We start from the raw sequence: 20,091 nt of genomic DNA, 5'->3' as shown, positions 1-20,091 counted from the left end.
GGGTTCAAAAAACCCCAACCGCTGGGTCAAAACAACCCAATAGCTGGGTTTGTTCCTTTTTAACCCAGCATTTTTTAGAGTGTAGAAAAAAAACTTGATACGTTGGTTCAAAGTGTGAAAAAATTTAAAAATGGACAACAGCAACATGTAAGTATGTGTGTGTTTGATACAGGAAAGAGTGAGATGATCTGAAAATCTGCTGAGGCATGTGAAAAGAGCACTGACCTCTTATTACAACCTATTAAAGTGACACAATAGTCAATTAACATGTTTATTTTGGTGGATTGGATAGTACAAGTCCTTTGAATATTGGATGACATCTGGGTCGGTTTTAATGGTACATTTATCATTAGGATGAGCTGGTGAAACAACGGTTTCCTGACACTCAGTCTAACACATGACGTAAAGTGCATTTGGTGCAATGGCTATTAACGCTCTTAACGGTCAAAAACTTTTTAAATAATACTATGTTTGATATTTGTCTAAAATTAATAAAAATGAATTCAAAGCCTATTACAGCTTACTGAATGGTACTTGTTTGGTTCTGACTGTTGACCTGGGACTGACATACAGTAACATGTACAAATGGGATTTCTATAGATGTACTACTGTACGTGAATCACCCTTGCTGTGTGTTAAAGTGTTCAAAAATAACAAGAAGGATATACTTACTTTTTCATGCCACTTCAAACTTCTCGACACTCCCTTGGTTTTTCTGTCCAACTTCATTCATTAAATCCATTCATAAATAATCCTGAAGAACTGACAGTTTTGTCTGTATTACTGCTGCCGAGAGAAATGACCCCTTCATTAGAAACGAAACAGACCCCAAACCTGTCACAGTTATCCAGCAGAGATTTATTTGAAATGGATCAGTTTGTAGAGTCTAAATTGACATTTTAATCAGAGTGTGGTGTGCATATCTTTTTTTTTTCTTAATTTCTTCTCTAAATTATACATATTACATATTCTGGCCTTGTTGCTTGCAACACCTTGGCAATGGGTTCGAGTCCAGGCTAATGCATGAACTGAATTGCACGCCTTGAATGCAATATAAGGCTATCTGAATAAAAGTATATGCCAAATGCATAAATGTAAATGCATATCAATTTCAAATAGTAATTTTAGTTCACAAATATATGTAACAAGCATATTAAAATAATATTAATTTATTGAAATATGATACATTTGGTTTTTATGTCAACCTTAATATAAATCAAATTAAATAATATATTTTTTCGTGCCACTTTGAAGTTTATGAGTGTTTTGTTGTGTTAAATTGTTAGGAGGCTATTTAGCGCAACTCAGCATCACTGCAGACATAAAAGAAAAAACTGAGTGGCAGAAAAACTATGCACTTATTGTCTTCTGATTTGTTTTACAGCGCAGTAGCATGAATAACGTCACCATCTATTAAGAACAAGCACAAATAGCTCATATTGATTCATGAGTGCCTTTATAAGTCTCTAACTCAAAGTGCCATTGCTGAAATCTCCCCATCAGCACTATTGAATTTCATCTTCCCCGGGAGACACAGCACCGCAGCGCTCATCATCAGCACCCTCACTCATACAGGCTCCTGTACGGCAGCCCAACATCTTGCTTTTCATCTCTCAGCACTCCACAGGACCTGTCTGTCTGTCTGCCTGTGCTGGAGCGTTTGTGTGGCTTGTGCTTTAATATGTCTGAACGGAGACCTCCAGCCTCCTGTGTGCTGTTATGAAGTTCACAAAAAGGAAAGCAATGTTACAGGCATCTTGGAATGGATCTGTGCTGATTGCTAATAGTGATGACAGTCTGCAGGGTCTTTTGCCATCGATTCGATAGATCTTAATACAGACCCACAGGACTAAATGAATAGAGTGTAATTAATTGAGCAAACAGTTGTGGGAAAGATCTGCCCCACACCGTCTCTTACACTCTTTGCCTTTAGGGAAATTCATTTGCAATCAGACCTCTGCAAATTATTCAGAATGCAGCAGCACATCTTGTTTTCAATGAGCCCAAGAGAGTCCATGTCACACCGCTTCTCATCTCTCTGCACTGGCTTCCAGTTGTGGCCCCTCCAGAAGCCTGCGGTCGGTAAATGAGCCGCGGCTCGTGGTCCCATCGCAGAGAGGCACAAAATCACTCTAAAGGATGTTTTCTTTCACTGTAACCATGTTGGTGGAATGACCTATCTAACTCCATCCGAACAGCCGAATCCCTCACAGTCTTCAAGAAACAGCTGAAAACTCATCTCTTCCGTGAGCATCTAACTACCTCCAATAATAACAATAATAATAAATAAATAAAAATTCTATGCTTTCACTTGTTCTGTTCTCTTATTATCCTCCTGTCCTAGCTTTTTACTATTTTGAACGATGACTGAAACCTTGTATAACGGGCACTTCTCGTGTTTATTGCCATCTTATGATGCATCGCTTGTTGTATTCCTCAACTGTAAGTCGCTTTGGATAAAAGCGTTTGACAAATGAATAAATGTAAATTTAAGTGTTTTCACTTCTCTTGTGCAGGATGCATTATGTGTACGTGTTTGCATTATGCACAAGAATACATCTGTATGTGTAAATGTAAATAGGACCTATATATACTACTGCACTGTAAAATACATTTAAAAACAAAATCAGTACAAAAAATTAGTACATTCTTCCTCTATATTTGCCCAACACAGTTCGATGTAATGCGAGATTCTTCAAAGAGCACACAACACTAATGCCAAATTAGCCGAAATATACCCAGACCGAAGTAACACTTGCAATAGATGCCGACAATCTCCAGCAAATCACACTCACATGTTTTGGTCTTGTCCAAGACTGACAGAGTTTTGGTCTAAAATATTTGATACTTTTGAAAAAAATAAAAAACTTTTAACGTATCAGACACTTCAAACAGACACTCCTTTTACGACTCTATTTGGAATTCCTTTTAAGTCAAATTTGCCTTCAACGACACAATGTTGTCACTTTCACCACACTACTGGCTAGCAGGCGTATTCTCCTGCTCTCCTCATGCGTCCCCTCCTTCATATGATAGATGGATCAAAGAAATTCTTTTGTGTTTAAAGATGGAAAAAATTCATTTTTCAGGTTTCTTTAAAAACCTTTTATAAAACATGGAAACCTTTGTTGAATTATATTGATACTATTGATCTGTCACTTGAAGATGCAGAAGAGGAGTAACCATTTTTATTTATTTGTTTATTTTTTCTTTTGTTCTTTTTACATTTATTGTATCATTTATTTACTACACTTACAGTATTATTGTTACTTGCACTTGTTTGTGTTGTGTGTTTGGGATGTTAGGGGTGGAGGAGAATGGGGTATTTGTGGGGGGAGCAGAACTGTGGATTACTAATTTTTGTATATATAAGATGTTGTATTTGCACAAAATGTCAATATATTTCGAAAAAAAAAACAGTAAAAAATAGTGGTTGCCAGAACATTACTGAAGAAAAAAAAAACTATAGCAAGGTTTTTAGGTTTTATGGACTGAGCGTAAATTTACAGTAAAAAAAAAACCCATAGGTATATTTCATTAACAATATAAGATAAACCCTAATGTACAGATCTGATAAGAAAAAACTAAGGGGAAACATATTTGTACATTTACAATTTTTCACTGTAAATTATAAGATGACTTGTTATTTCTCACTTCAATAACAATAACAGTTTCTGACTGACTATTTTTACAGTCCTTTACTGTTAAAATTATGGCAGCATTTTTTCTGTTAAAACGTTCAGGGTCTAAGAGATTTTCTAATGCTTTTGAAAGAAGTCTCTTATGCTCAGCAATACTGCATTTATTTGATCAAAAGTACGGTAAAAACTGTATTATTGTGAAATATTAATACAATTTAAAATGCGTTTTCTACTTGAATATATTACAAAATGTAATTTATTCCTGTGATCAAAGCTGAATTTTCAGCATCATTACTCCAGTCTTCAGTGTCACATGATCCTTCAGAAATCATTCTAACATGATGATTTGCTGATGAAGAAACATTTCTGATTATTACCAATTCTGGAAACAGCTGTGCTGCTTAATAATTTTGTGGAAACCATTAAACATTTTTTTTCAGGATTCTATGATAAATACAAAGTTCAAAAGAACATTTATTTGAAATAGAACTCTTTTGTAACAATTTAAATGTCTTTACTGTCACTTTGATCAGTACATCCTTACTTTTATTCCTGTAAAATATACTGATCCTAAACTTTTGACTGGGAGTATATATACAATAATCTATTAATGACTTGAAGACATAATACAATGCCAGTCTGTCTGGAGAGAGAAAGACTTGCTTTCAATTCAGAAGACTATAGAGACATAACTGTCTGATCAGACAGATCCTCAAAAGCCACTGCAGTTTGAGCACTTCCCTTGAGTGCTAGATGACATAAAGAAATGAACACTCTTTCAGACATTCTCTGTGTTTTTGACCTCTCTGTTACCCCCCAAAATCCACAGACCTCGCTTTAATAAAGCAGCTGCGTCTGCACTTCCTTCAGGGCAAAAAAACACCACTTCTGTGAAGTTATATAGTTTGTATGGACTTAATTTACAAATGAACATGCTGTTCTTTTGAAACTTCATGTATCACAGTTTCCACAAAAATATTAAGCAGCACAGCATTGATAATAATAATCATGTTTCTTGAGCAGCAAATCAGCATATCAGAATGATTTCTGAAGGATCATGTGACACTGAAGACTGGAGTAATGATGCTGAAAATTCAGCTTTGATCACAGGAATAAATTACATTTTAAAATGTTCAAATAGAAAAAAAGTTCTTTTAAATTGCAATAATATTTTACAATATTACTGTTTTTACTGTAAGTTTGATCAAATAAATGCAGCCTTGGTGAAGATAAGAGACTTCTTTCAAAAACACTGAAAAATCCTGCATCCAAAACCTTGAACGGTAGCGGGAAAAAAGGGGGGAAAAAATTGTATTCACTTGACAGGTGATGAAAGTCACCTGATTTTGGAAAGATCTGTCACATTGCTCTGCTTTACTCAAATGTATTGTGTATAAATCATTTATCATTGTTAGATGTTGCTTCCTGGTGTCATCTTTGAACAAGAGAAAAGTCTGGCTCATTTGCATTTTTAAAAACGCCTTGGCACCTACTTTAACTGGCACATTATGTGCAGTGTGAGCTCATATGATGGCAGTATGAGCTTCATGCAGGAAATGCTGCGTCATATATTGACTCATGGATCGAGCGGTAACACATGGCATCTTTCTTTTGCACTGTTTCAGTTCGACAGTGATTCATTTGGATTGTCAGAGGCCTCAGGGCTCAGGCAACATGTTAAGAAATAAAATTAAAGCTCAGACGAGACAGAAGCTGAATCATGTATAATGCCTAAAAGTTTCTATAATTGCTGCTTACATCATAAGTATAGAGAAGTCATGCTAAAAGAGATTGCATTTATAATATAAATCGGAGGACAATTTAGGATAGAAATATTTGGAATTTAAAATTCTGTCTGCTGCTATTTGAAGTTGATTAACATCCACCATGATAGCACCAGTTTTCATTCGTCATTTCTGATGAATAAATATAAATATACATATGAATATAAATACTTAAATATACATAACAAGAGAGACAAAAATCAGAGATGCCATTTTGCTCAGATATGCTGTTTGAATCAATTATGCTTTAATTTCACAAAAGGTTGACTAGCCTTTGTAAGACCGATGGTGTTTCGCAGAATTACTGAATCTTCTGGCATGAGAAGGTCTGTTTCATAAATCTCCTGTTGCAGTCACACTAATTATACCCATGCTCATTTGAGAGCACTGGACCTTACTCTGCCATTGTGTAGAGAACATGGTTCATTTGGGAACTTATCCATGAATAGAAAAGAAAACATCATAATTAATTCCTCCGCTTTGGGATTCAACTTGTGTTGTGACATGAATTTACTGCATCTCGTGACTCGTGAGCAATTAAGACTTTCAAAGCCATGGGAGAACCTATTGTCACTACTGATTAAAAAACATATACAGATATGTCAGGAGAATCTGATGTTGCATTAGGAGACTGAGACAATTAATATATTAGTATGAATTTTGCAGCATTAGTGTTGATGTTTGACAACTTTTATGCATTCATTACGTATTTCTCGATGAGTGTTTTTGCCCTCGAGACAGTCAGTGTGTTGAAGCTACTTATTTTAAATCCAGAGCTCATGGAATGATGGATTGGAAAGGCTCAATTCTTCACCCATGTAAAAGTGTATTAATTTTCACTCAAAATCTTTAGCAGAGCAGAGAAAACTGGAGTAGTTTTTTAAGAGATGGAATTCAATTGCATTTAGGTTATAATGTACAGTAGGTATAATGTAATGGTTTTTCTTCGATGCAGTCAACTTTTTCAATGCAATTTCAATGCGAATTACAATGAATGGTGACAAAAATGAAGCAAAAGCACCATAAAAGTATTAAAAAGAGTACTTACTGCGGAAAGAATATACTTAAGTGTGAACTAAATGTAATGTTTTCAGAGACTAAGTTTCATGCTAATTGCAGTTAAATGAAACTATGTTCTAGTTTAAATGTATATTAAATGGAATTAGCTGAACTTTAGATTGCTTTTTTACCCACTCAAGTAGGACTTAAGTACATCTTTATATGTCATTTCATAACTGGTCTTTAAAATATTGTTAGTGTACTGACAAGCATACTTTTATGTAATTTCTTTTGAAACGTGTATGTCATGTATATAAATATATCTGCAATCATGAAGTTATTACACTTAAAAATGATTAACTCTTAAATATTAACTTAACATTGTCGAAACTATGTTCTAGTTTAAATGTATATTAAATGGAATTAGCTGAACTTTAGATTGCTTTTTTACCCACTCAAGTAGGACTTAAGTACATCTTTATATGTCATTTCATAACTGGTCTTTAAAATATTGTTAGTGTACTGACAAGCATACTTTTAGCATAACCGTTTTTATCACTTAAAAATGATTAACTCTTAAATATTAACTTAACATTGTCCATTTACATATGCTACTGACATTAATAACACAAAGCTGGTTGAAAATCAGTGTATTTACCTTTTTAGTATGTGCAGTGTACGAGGAGCCATTTTGTTTGTGTTGTGGAGGATTTCCAGTGTGTTTTGGATATATCTGGACTAATTAATCTGTTGTTTTCTGTGATAATTTTGTTGCATTGTGCCCCTTGGGCTTAGCAACCTGGAGCGGGAACTATAGAGTAAGTCTTCACTGAAATCTTCCTCTTTTATCTCTCAGAGCTCAGCCATGATGACCACCATGACCTGGTAGACTGTGAATCTGTGAAGTGTACGGCCCGCACAGCCACGCACAGCAGAGATGTACCAAGAGGTGGCTTTCCTAGCAGGCAGCACCGATCATCAGTTTACCTCCTTCCACTTTAACCCTTTGGAGAACCTGCATGAAATCAGCAGCAAAAAGGGTGTGTTTTACAAACGTGCACAACTGCAGAGCAAGTCTGGCGTACAGGAGGACGAGGTGCACCGGAATCGAGGAGCTGGAGCGGACGAGGGGGCTTTAGTTGATCGCACTGCCATCATCAACGTGGGCGGCATCCGTTATCGCATACCATGGTCCACTCTTGAGGAGTTCCCACTGACTCGTTTGGGGAAGTTACGTAGCTGCAGCAATGCCGAGGAAATCCTCGACTTGTGTGATGACTATGATGCGCACTGCAACGAGTTCTTCTTTGACCGAAGCCCCAGCGCCTTCCGCTCCATCGTCACATTCCTGGCAGCCGGGAAGCTTCGCCTTTTGCGGGAGATGTGCGCGCTCTCCTTTCAGGAGGAACTGTTGTATTGGGGTGTGGAGGAGGCCAGTCTGGAGTGGTGCTGCTTGAGAAAGCTCCGTCTTCGGCAGGAGGAGCAGCGAGAGAGACTCCGGCTGGAGGAGGAGGAGGCTGAGCTGACCTCGCCCCAGTCCTGTGAGGAGGCGCCGGGTCTCGAGTGTCCAGAGGAGGGTCGTCTGGATGGTTGCATGCACAGCCTCAGAGACATGGTGGAGAACCCTCACTCCGGGATTCCTGGGAAGATCTTCGCCTGCCTCTCGGTGGTCTTTGTGGCCATTACGGCAGTTACACTGTGTGTCAGCACCATGCCTGACCTGAGGGAGGAGGAGGAGAGGGTGAGTGTACATTTAAACGTGCCAGACTAGGGCTTGTGCTACTGTTTGAACTAGTTGTACTAGTTGTCCAAAAAAAGTAGACAATTAGGCCGCGTGTCCACCAAAGCGTTTATTCCCCAGGGCCAGTGTATTTTTTCCAGTTGTTTTCAATGGGAGTGCAGTGTTTTTTAAAACACCAGGAGCGTGCTGAGCGCTGAGTGTCTTTATCACGCTAAGCATTGAGCTCTCGGGCGTTTTTTCTTGATACATAGAGTTGAAGAATGTTCAACTTTGGATAAAACTCATCACTGCCACTTTTTCGTCAGCTGACCAATCACAGTGGAGGAGGGGCGGGATTAATACTGACCAACAGGGCCATCCTTAGCTGACGCGGGGCCCGGTGCAAGGTTGGGAGCGGGGACCCCCTCGGTCCGTTCGCCGCGGGGCCCGATGCGACCGCACCAGTTGCACCCCCCAACCGTCACACTCTGCTTGTACTACGACTGATCTGAACAACAATGGAGAAGTTAATATTGCATGTCTCGGAGTATTTATGTCTTTACCAGATGGAATTGCCGGACTACCATATTATTGTTATGAAAAATTATGCTTGGAGAAACATTTAATTCGTAATACGTCTGCCATATTACTTCAGCGGATATTCCATTTCATAGCAACCACAGCATCTCAACTGAAAAAACTCTGCGCTCTTAAGTGCTCACAGTTGGGTGTTTTAAGCAGAGCGCCTGGCATTTTCAGCTGGCTAAAAACGCTTTGGTGGACAGGCAGCCTTGGTCACATTGCAAGAAACATTTTCTTAATCAGTATTTTTGTCTTGATTTCCAGTTAAACGTATCTAGATATCCTTAAAATTGATTTGGGGAAAAGCTAAATTATCTTGTATTTAGAGAATGTACAGTGTCTTGAATTTTTGGACCCTTACCCCTAAATCTAATGCCAATGATTCTAACCCTACCTACCCTTACCCCAAAACCTTCCAATCCAAAAGTCCAATCCATAAAATCCTTAATAAACCTTACCCTTATTCCCCACACCTAACTCTGAACCCTATAATCCTAATCCAAACCTTACCCTTACCCCCAAACCTAACTCTGAACCCTATATTCCTAATCCAAACTTTACCCTTACCCCCAAACCTAACTCTGAACCCTGTAATCCTAATCAAACTTTACCCTTACCCCCAAACCTAACTCTGAACCCTATAATCCTAATCCAAACCTTACCCTTACCTCCAAACCTAACTCTGAACCCTATAATCCTAATCCAAACCTTACCCTTACCCCCAAACCTAAAGGCTGGGACACACCAAGGTGACGAGCGCACAAGAAAAAACAGAACTGACGAAAGCAAACTAACAAAGGAGTAAAGAGGGACTGCACAGACACTTGTTGTCATTCTTGTCACTTGTCTTGTCACCTCATTTGACCAGAGGATTATTTTAATAATATCATGGCTTTGTGGAATCAAGACGTCAAAGCAATCTGTCAGTAATGAGCATGGCTGGTGTAAACAATGGTAAAAGCAAGAGCTGCTTGCTTTGTATATCCACAGTTCTAGCTCACCGGTTTCCCTGTTTGAATGCCAAATAGAGACTACTGCCACCTGCTGGTATGGGAGAGTTATGTTCTCTCATGCAAGGACAGACCATACACGCTAGTTGGCCATTGGCTGCAACCATTAATGCAACTTTTTTTGCCCTGACGCAGGCGATTCGATGACGCAGTCAGCTTTTCTCAGCGTTAGCTCTTTGGCGTCAGTTTGGTGTGTCCCTACCCTAACTCTGAACCCTATAGTCCTAATCCAAACCTTACCCTTACCCCCAAATTTATCTCTAACCCCTTTAATCCTAGCCATACCTCATACCCATTTGCAGTTAATGTGTGAGTTTAGCAGAACATGTAGTTACACTGTAAATTCATAGTCTTGTTGGTATTTAATGTTAGTGCGTGGTTGGTGGGACCACCTAATATAACGTTTTTTAAGGCGGCTTAACTGTTGAAATGCTTATTTCGGTCAGTGTGAGTATTCAGTTTTGTTATCTTATTCCATTTTGTTTCTCCAATAATGTATTTACTTAGAAAACAAATCTAACCTAAGAAAAATATTTTTCTGTGGTGTAATTATTATCTAATGTAAATTTCACGCCAGGCAGCATCAATGGCCTGACAGTCAGCTGGAGAGTGTTTTTGTGTGGCTGAGAAATTAAATTTTGCATATTTCATGACGTAGATGGTGCAAAACAGACATGTCCCACTCTCTTATAGTTTCTGTCAACCTCAGAATCACACATGGTTATTTTCAGGAGTCTTCAGAGCAGTTTGAATACATTTTGAGTAGTCCAAACAGAAGTTAGGAAGCTTGTTGTGCAGTGCCCTTATAACACGGTTTGTAAGTATAAATATATTTGCCTGTTACCATACAAAATTAATGACATACCCAAGTGACACACTGTGATGCATTTTGGAGCTGCTGCCATATACAGTAGATTAAGCACAGGAAGTTTGCAAGTTGCCACAGCCCCATCAATAGACACTCACCACAGGAAGACAGGCACCGTGCAATTTAATTAATAAACAATTAAAAGGATAGTTCACCCAAAAATGTCAATTCTGTCGTCATTTACCAACCCTCTTTTACAAAACTGGTCTTAATGCTTAAATCTGTGAAAGGTTCATTCACAGTGAACCTACTGACTCAATGATGTGGTTTCAGCAGTTAACAGCTCATTGGAGAGGAAGATTAACAGTGGTATATGATAAAGTATATAAATATAGTGATTGGACTACTTTTATGACACTTTATGGTTCTTTTGCATGCCTTTTGAAGCTTCAAAGCTCCAATACTGATTCATTGCTTGGAAAAACAACAACCAGTTCTATGCAAGAAGGAAAGTCATATAATTATGAAATGATATGAAATGATGACTGGATTTTCGTTTTCTCTTTAAGACATAAACACAGAGGTTTATATTGGAAATCATATTTGATTCAGATTTCAGTGAACTGCCATGATTAATTCACTTAAGAGTTTATGTCTAGCAAACCTGCAGCAAACTTAGAATGTGCAAATATAATGGTCTTTGAGTTAGATTAAAGCCACTTAAAACACCTCTGGGCAAACTGGCCCTCAAGTTTGGCCTTTGACAACAACCGAGTACTCCTTCATCTCTGTATCTCTCTGCGCTTGATGATGTGAATAATTTTCACTGTAAACAATTCAGAGACATGATATGTTTGTGTAAGATATTTGTGTGTGCAGTGTGTGTGTTCGTGTGAGAGAGAGACACTGTCTCAGTAGCTAGACTGTGTACTGTAGGGGGATATTTTCCTGACAGAAACAGGCATGACAGCCTGGGGGACAGCATCTCAAGTCCAGGGCTCGATTTCATGAATACCAAATTAGCCATATTCCACAGAACTATTGTAAAAGCTTGGCAGGCTGTTCCTCTATTACACACACGTCTACTCACTCACTCACTCACTCACTCACTCACTCACACACTCACTCACTCACTCACTCACACTCAGTCACATACAAACACATTCACACCAACACTCACTCACACGCCTTTGTTTCACTGTATTCCTCAGGACATCCCAGTGACTATTGTTTAATGCTAATTATAATAACTATAGACTAAATCAACCCCTAAAAAAATTGTTCACACTTTAGACTTCTTAACATCAACAATATTTTCATTATTTAAGAATCAATTTAGCGATTAAGGACGTCTCTGAAGAGAGGTTTTGACACTTTTAAGGACATTTTTGTCCCCCAAAACACCACAAAGTACACACACTCTGAAAAAAGCTGGGTTAGTCCATATTTGACCCAAAGTTGAGTTGAAACATCTCAGCATTTTTTAGAGTGCATGTGCGCGCACACACACACACACACACACATACACACACACACACATTAAAGTGATTATTACGTTTTGAAAACACATCGATTCGCTACAGGAGGCCTTTCTTCACCCCCCGGAGCCGTGAGAGACATTTTTATGGATGGACGCTTTTTATTTAACTTCTTTTGGACTGATGCATGCAACACCCGCTGAGTGGCATTAAACAGCTTGAAAGATCAAAGACAATTTTTAATATAACTCTGACTGGATTCGTCTGAAAGAAAAAAGTCATATACACCTAGGATGACTTAAGGGTGAGTAATTTGTGGGCTAATTTTTTTTGGGGGGTGAACTAACCCTTTAACGCCTTATTCTGCATGACCATATTTTAGATCCCTTAATCTACACCATACCTAAACTTAACAGCTACCTTACCAACTATTAATAGGCAGTAAATTAGGAGTTTATTGAGGCAAAAGTCATAGCTGATAGGCCCCCAAACTAAATTGTGACCTTTTTTGTTTTGATGGAATTTGTATAAGCATTTTAAATCAATTTATAATATGTAATTCTCTGCTTTGTACACCTTGTTGGATTTATTATTTATTCTGCTTGTAGCAGTGCATTTTAAGATTGTCTGATCTGCCTTATCTTTTCTGCTGTTTTTGTAGTATGCTATTGTAATTATATTTGCTATACCTTAAGCTCTAAACACCACAACAGAGAGGTAAGCAAAGTCTGACACACACATTCACCCACAGTCAACTTTTCATCTTTGCTTTTTGGTTGGTAACACAAGGGGCTTGTTTTCAAGTTTAATATTTAACTAATTAAAAAGGAATCAGTGGAGTCATATTGGCATCAGTCTCTGTGATCTTTAATCGAAGTATATTTAATGTGCTAATCAAGCCGCTATCTAATATAAAACCCAGATTTTTGACTGTAGAGGAAGTAACCGTACATCCGTCTAGTTGCAAATTAAGACATGTAATAATACCAGTTAAATCATGAAAACTCTGAATAGTTTTAGCATGTTGATGGATATAACGTTGTTAGTGTATTTGGTCTAGATCTGCTATGCATGCTGCTGAGCAAGCATGTAGACTAGATACTACCACTAGACACTATGCACAGACACTGTTCTAAGCAATATGTCTAAATAAATACTGTAACAGATCTAGACAGGTGGAGCTGGAGGAGGTGGAGGGTTTCAAAGGCACTCTGATAATTTGCTACAGGACCATCTTACAGAAAACACTGAGCCAGTCTATTTAAAAGTTGAGCAAGCAATGTCATTGGCTGCAGATGACAATCAGCTTGTGCCCTGTTGTAAAACACATGACTGCTAGCAGATTTAATTTAAAGGACCTTTCACTCTGCGACATCTAGAGTTTCATGACTGAACTGCATATTTATACGACCCAACATCTGAAACTCCTTGACTGTTAGTAATAATACTAACATCAGATTTAAATTTATGCATTTAGCAGACGCTTTTATCCAAAGCGACTTACAGTGCATTCAGGCTATACATTTTTTATCAGTATGTGTGTTCCCTGGGTATTGAACCCACAACCTTTGCACTGCTAACACAATGCTCTACCACTGAGCCACAGGAACATCAGATGTGATCCGATTTTAAGGGAAAACCCAACAACCACAACAATACACCTGTGCCCAGGGCCTGTTATAGCATTTTTCAACCTTTCAGAGTTCTGACTAAGGAGTGTTTGTGTACTGGAGCACAGCCCTCTGCATGACATCAATAAAGATGGCAGAGATTAAAGCAGAGAAAGAGAGAGTGAGGTGTCTTCTACAATCAAAGGGCCACACTGAAGAACAGCAGGAGGAATCCAGGGAGCTCTTTATCTTCAAAGAGACAATCAATCACTGTGAGCAATGCATTCTGCTCCAGAACCCCCTCACACACAAACACACACACTGAAACAGACATATGCATATCCATGCGGACACATGCATATACAGTCACAAGCACTAAGCACTCAAGCATGGGACACACACACACACACACACACACACACACACTTGTCTCTTATTAACCTGTGAGGTCTGACTGAGAGGCAAATTGTACAGGGTTGTTTTTAAAATAAGCACTGCATCTCTGTGTTTACAGGCCATTGGATTGTGTATTTTTGATGGAATTGGCCACTGTTCTGCCAGAAGGCCAATATTAATAATCATCTAATGAACACTTAAGTGAGTTTAAAAAGCAAAAGAACATACCCTTGTGAAAAAGATGTGCTTTTTTTGTATTCAGTATACACTTGTAGAATACTTCAAATCTTAACAGTATATATTTTAAGAAAAACTGTACTTATGCAGAAAAAAGTGCACTTTGCAATCATTTCAAATTAAAACCTTCTCCACCATTGATGGAATTTTCCGGCTTTCTGTGTTTTCACTTTTATAGGAGGCACTATTACACATCTTCGGAAAGAGTACTGAATGTCTGGATCAAACACGCGAAGAAAAAGCAGAAACAAGTGATTGCGTATGTAAGCAAGATGCATATGTAAAATAACACAATCTTTAAACATTAAACAAGATATAAATCAAAACTGCCGAACGTTACCAATGAAATGTCGACCAGAAAGTGGTTTAGGACTGTGCAAGCAATGGACTCGATCTACTCCATCAATGTTTTGATCATCGATCTGAATCCGAACTGGACACGGAATTTTCTCAGCTTTTTGTTCAAAATATTGCTTTATTAATGAAACTTGCCCACACTCAAGTGTTGATAAAAAATAATGCATGAAGCTAGAATAAAATATTTTGATGTTATTTAAAAGCAGAGGCTCCATTCTTTCTTTCGATATATTGTATGTTCAGATATTAATTCAACAAAATATTCTTGGGGCCATGAACATTTTGTGAATATGAGTTTTTTTTTTTAAGATTGAAAAGTTTTGCTTTCGATATATTGTATGTTCAGATATTAATTCAACAAAATATTCTTGGGGCCATGAACATTTTGTGAATATGAGTTTTTTTTTTAAGATTTAAAAGTTTTGCTTTAAAGTAAAATTTAAAGCATTTTGTTTTAATATGTATTGCTGTACTTAAGAAATACACTTATTTTGATGTGTTGACTAACATACTTAAGCACATGTAAAGTACTTATAATTTGAAATGTAGTATGTTGTTCAATATAATTACATATAAAGTTAATATATTATAAATGTAGTAAATCGCAACTTGATCATTACAAATGTATTAAAATACATGAAATATTAATAATAAAATGAATTACAAGTCCTATTTAAGTTGGCTAAGTTGGTCCAAAAGCATTAACATGCCATTAGGTGTCCAAAACCATTACATTCAGTTCACACTTAAATATATTCTTTAAAAGTATATCATTTCCATAATAAGTAGTGTGGGATTACAATTTTAAGAATCTGTCTTAGATCTGCTGATCCTATGTCCTGACATACCATCACCTGAAAAACTAAGGTGAAATACATTGTATTTAGCATTTATGGTAAAGATGATGACATCAGATGAACGATTTGGTGAAAGTTTGTAGCAAGAGGTTCCTGCCAGTTCCTGTTCTCTTTATTGTAAGTCAAATGAGCTAGATTACTGACTCTCGCCTTTTGTCTGTAATGGCTCTTGGTGCCTCTGCTCCAGTCTTTGACTGATTGGATTAGGACTGCTGAAATGGGGCAGGTCGCTATACCTGAATACTTCATTTGCATGCTTTGTTTAAGGTTGTCTCCCATGTGCTTTGTCTCCATTTCTTAGCACTGCCCCCTAAATGTATATAACCTACAATGTATCACTGCCTTAGTTAGACTTTTGATGACAGCAGCACCACACAGCATGTTCTCAATAAAGAATCCTGCTAAAGATACCCACGACTCTCCTGGTCTTCGCTTCTGAGTTTCCAACAGTAGTCTTTTTAAAAGTATGCTAAAGTGTACTTCTCTTTACTACACTAGTACTGGGACCAAAGGTCTTTGAAAGTATCTTTGAAAGATTTGATGCCGTAAACCTTGCAAACCTATGACAAATTCAGCACTGGTCCTTTCTCAGAAGAGCTTACTGTAGCAACCTTGTAACAAATTGGTGGATAGTTCATTGGCAGAGACTATAGCCTCATATGCTACATTACCTACGCTAATGTCACAATAAGTGTACAAACCCAACTCAAAGCCTGGCCAAGCTCTCAATTCATTCATTATACAACAGCAAACAATTACATTATCACACTAGACACATTATCTGTGGCCTCTGAGGAAACCTGCTGTCATCTATAATAAGTTTGTGATGCACTAAAATGCCTCAATTAGAGAATTAGTTGAGCGACTCGGAGACAGACTGAAGAGAGAAAACACTAGATGGGTCCTGTAAATAGCTTTTCTCGCACAGGAGACAATGATAAATGCCATGTTTTGAAAAAGAATGCCCTTGTGAAAACTTACTTAATTTGTACTAAATGTGCACTTGGAGTGTACTTCAAATCTTAAACGAGTATTTGGTAACACTTTATTTTAAGGTGTCCATGTTACACATTACAAGTAACCCTAAGCCAAACCCAAATCCTAATCCTAACCATATAGTAAGTACATGTCGTTAATTAATATTACTCAGTACTTATATGTATAATTACACTGTAACAAGGACACTTTAAAATAAAGTGTAACCGTGTATTTAAAAAAAAGTGTACTTGCAGATAATATTAATGAAATAAAAGGTCACTTAAGTGACTTAAAGAGAGATACTTTAATGACTGTTTTAACACACTTAAGTACTCTTTTAAAAAGTGCACTTTGTAATAATGTCAAAGTTTTACTTTAAAGTACATTTTAAATCATTATGTTTTCATAATCTTTTGTCATGCTGTAATGAAGTACACTTATTTTGATGTATTGCCTAACATACTAAAGCGCATGGAAAGTACTTGATCGTTATTTTAACTATAATGTGCTATTTGATATTACATTTAAAGTTATGTATTTTAAATACACTGAATTGCAGTCATTACGATTGATGAAAGTTTCAATAGAAATTACAGTATATTTAGTTTACCATAAATGATTTTCAGTACATTAAGCAGTTTAGCTATATTTCAAAGACAACAGAATTATGAAATTAAATATAAAGATGTACTTAAGTCCTACTTAAGTGAGTCAACAACAACAACAACAACAACAACAACAAAACACTCTAAGTTCATCTAATTACATTTCATATAAATTTAAACTTTAATACATCTTCATTTAATTGCAAGTGTCCAAAAACATTCAGTTCACATATTCCTTCAAAGTATATTTTTTATGTAATACATTTTTAAAGCATGATAAAGCGTACTTGTTTTAGTGTACTTAGTATTTGGTTTGGTTCCCTGTTGCTTAAAAATTAAAAAGTTTAAATGAAATAAAGCCCATATATATACACTTCATATATATATATATATATATTATATATATATATATATATATATATATATATATACACAAACACAATTTACACCAGTCACAGGTCAGGATTGTCATAAACATTCATTATGCAGTTTGTAGTGATCTCTAAGTGCAACCTAGTGTTATGAATGTTAACACTGAAACAGTTATTGATAAAAATAACGATTTTGCACTCACATACAGTACACACACACCTTTACATTATGGGCAACTGATCCCATCCATCAGAGCTTAAATGCCCCTCTGAGATCCCGAACAGGCTCTGACAAAGAGAGCAATATCATAGTTGTCAGTCTATTTAGCTTCTAACGGAGCACTTGACCCTGAGTTATGATGTCTGTCCTGGCAGCCGCTGGGACTGAGCGAGAGAAAGGAGGACAGAAAGTCACACAAAACATTTTGTTCTCGTGTGATTCTTAATGAATGTTGACAGAAGGACGCAGGCGAAGCAGTCATGCATGATGAATATAAAAAATACTGATAATATGATTAAAGCTAGAAGACATACTGTAATTACTCCTGTCACTCTTCTGTGTAGGGCTTTACAGTTAATATATCAAAGCCGTCGGCAAGTATAGGACAGGCCAATTGTACTGATGGGCTCTGGAACAGTGAAATCCAGCAGAAGCACTCAGACGTGCCCACACACTCAGACAGGAGAGCACTGGAAACATTTGACCCTGACTGAGAGAATGAGAGAAAGCAGGAGACATATGAGAGGACTGTCAAAGATGATTGCCAAATTGTAGCCCAGTTTTGAAGGAGATAAAAAGGTGATGATGAACGGAAGGTGTTTCATCCTGAGAACAGTTACACAACCACAACAAAACTGCTTCTACCTGAGCAGATCAGGACAGTCGCATGGGTTTACTGTGAGAACTGTGAGAGTGTGATTCAACATTGAAATTATGGGGCCAAACACACCAATAGCACTGTACTGTAAGGGTGGGCAGATTTGATTGGTCTTAGCACTCCTACACTGTAAAAAATCACAGTTGTAAATAATTAAATACAACCCCAATCCAGAAAAGCTGGGACATTTTGTGAAATGCCATAAAATCAAGAATATGTTATTTGTTCATTCTCCGTAACCTTTATTTAATTGACTAAAGTACAAAGAAAAAATCCAATGTTTTTACTGGCCAACTTAATTTTATTTTGTAGCTATAAACAAATTTGGATTCTGATGGCTACAACACACTCCAAAAAATTTGGGACAGAGGCATGTTTACCACTGTGTCAAATCACCTTTCCTTTTACACATTTTAATCATCTGGGAATTAAGGATGCTAATTTTTAACATTTTAAAGTTTTGCAAGCAAAATTTTTGCCCAGTCTCACTTGATACAAGACTTCAGCTGCTCAACAGTCCATAGTCGTTATTGTTTGATTCTCATTTTCATGATGGGCCATACATTTTCAATAGGAGACAGATCTGCTGGCCAGTCAGTCACATCCACACATGTCTACGAAACCACGCTGTTGTAGCACATGCAGAATGAGACCTGGCATTGTCCTGATCCAATAACCATGGACTTGAAATAAGTCATCTTATATATGTATATATGTCTCTATATATAGTATATGTCTCTGTAGAATTCCAATATATGATTCCACGTCAATGGTACCTTCACACATATGCAAGTCACCCATGCTGTTTGCACTGATAAACCCCCATGCCATGACAGACGTTTGCTTTTGCACCTGTCACTGATTGAAGTCTGGATGGTTGCTTTCGTCTTTGGGACTGACAATTTGATGTTCGTTTTCCCCATAAACAAGTTGAAATTTGGACTCATCTGACGACAGCACATATTTCTTTTGGACAATCTAAGATGAGCTTGGGCACAGAGAATTTGCTGGTGTCTCTGCCTAGAAATTATGTATATATTCCTCCAATTTCATATATTAGCACATACATTTAGCTAATAAATATGTTTATGTATATGTCATTTATAAGTACATCCATCCATCCAAAAAAGTATATATTCATATATATGTATGTATAAAAATATTACATATATAAACATGCAGATATATTGCGTTCATTATCAGCAATGAATTGCCTGCGATTATGAATGCAATATTGCGTAGCTTGTCAGTGAACTACGGCTCTGTGTAGTAAATGCCGCTCCATCTGAAAGCACGTGCTGGAGATTTACTACTAATCACTAAACCGGCTTTACTGACGAGATGTGCATGAAAATCGCTAACCATTAGGGAACATTCTGCTTATTGAAAAAAAAACACCCTGCAACGTTCTGGGAGCGTTATTTTATGGTTGCAAAATAATAACATAAAAATACCCATTAGGGATAGTGCTGTATACGTTGTTTTTAGGTTATTTTAAAAACAACCACCCTGCAACGTTTTGGCAATGTTATTTTATGGTTCTCAAAAAAACAAAACAAAAAAAAACAAACAAACAGGAACCAAAAACTAATGTTAGGGGAACGTTCTATGTTTGCTGGGAGAATCCTGTATATCCTGATGTTGCCATTTTTTTTTTGTGAATTCTTGGAAAAACTTGATTTTGGTTGGATGACCACTTTTAGGTGGAGTAACAAGCGAGGCATCCCTTGTGAAAAGAAGTGTGCTTGTAGTGCACATGAATACCGAATTTCAGCAACAC

At 37.1% G+C, this 20,091-nt stretch overlaps 1 protein-coding gene across 1 annotated transcript in view; it reads left to right on the top strand.

Moving 5' to 3' along the window:
- LOC107698635 (potassium voltage-gated channel subfamily G member 2-like) overlaps window positions 1-20,091 on the top strand; it is a 32,162-nt gene that overhangs the window by 1,239 nt on the left and 10,832 nt on the right. The window contains exon 2 of the mRNA XM_016499692.1: window positions 7,281-8,165. Coding sequence (XP_016355178.1) covers window positions 7,362-8,165 — 804 coding nt within the window. The 5' untranslated portion in view covers window positions 7,281-7,361. The remainder of the gene's footprint in view (window positions 1-7,280; window positions 8,166-20,091) is intronic.

This window comes from Sinocyclocheilus anshuiensis, unplaced genomic scaffold, assembly GCF_001515605.1.
Source record: "Sinocyclocheilus anshuiensis isolate Anshui unplaced genomic scaffold, SAMN03320099.WGS_v1.1 scaffold150, whole genome shotgun sequence".
In the NCBI taxonomy this organism is placed as follows: domain Eukaryota; kingdom Metazoa; phylum Chordata; class Actinopteri; order Cypriniformes; family Cyprinidae; genus Sinocyclocheilus; species Sinocyclocheilus anshuiensis.
This window is presented reverse-complemented; position numbering and strand designations above follow the sequence as displayed.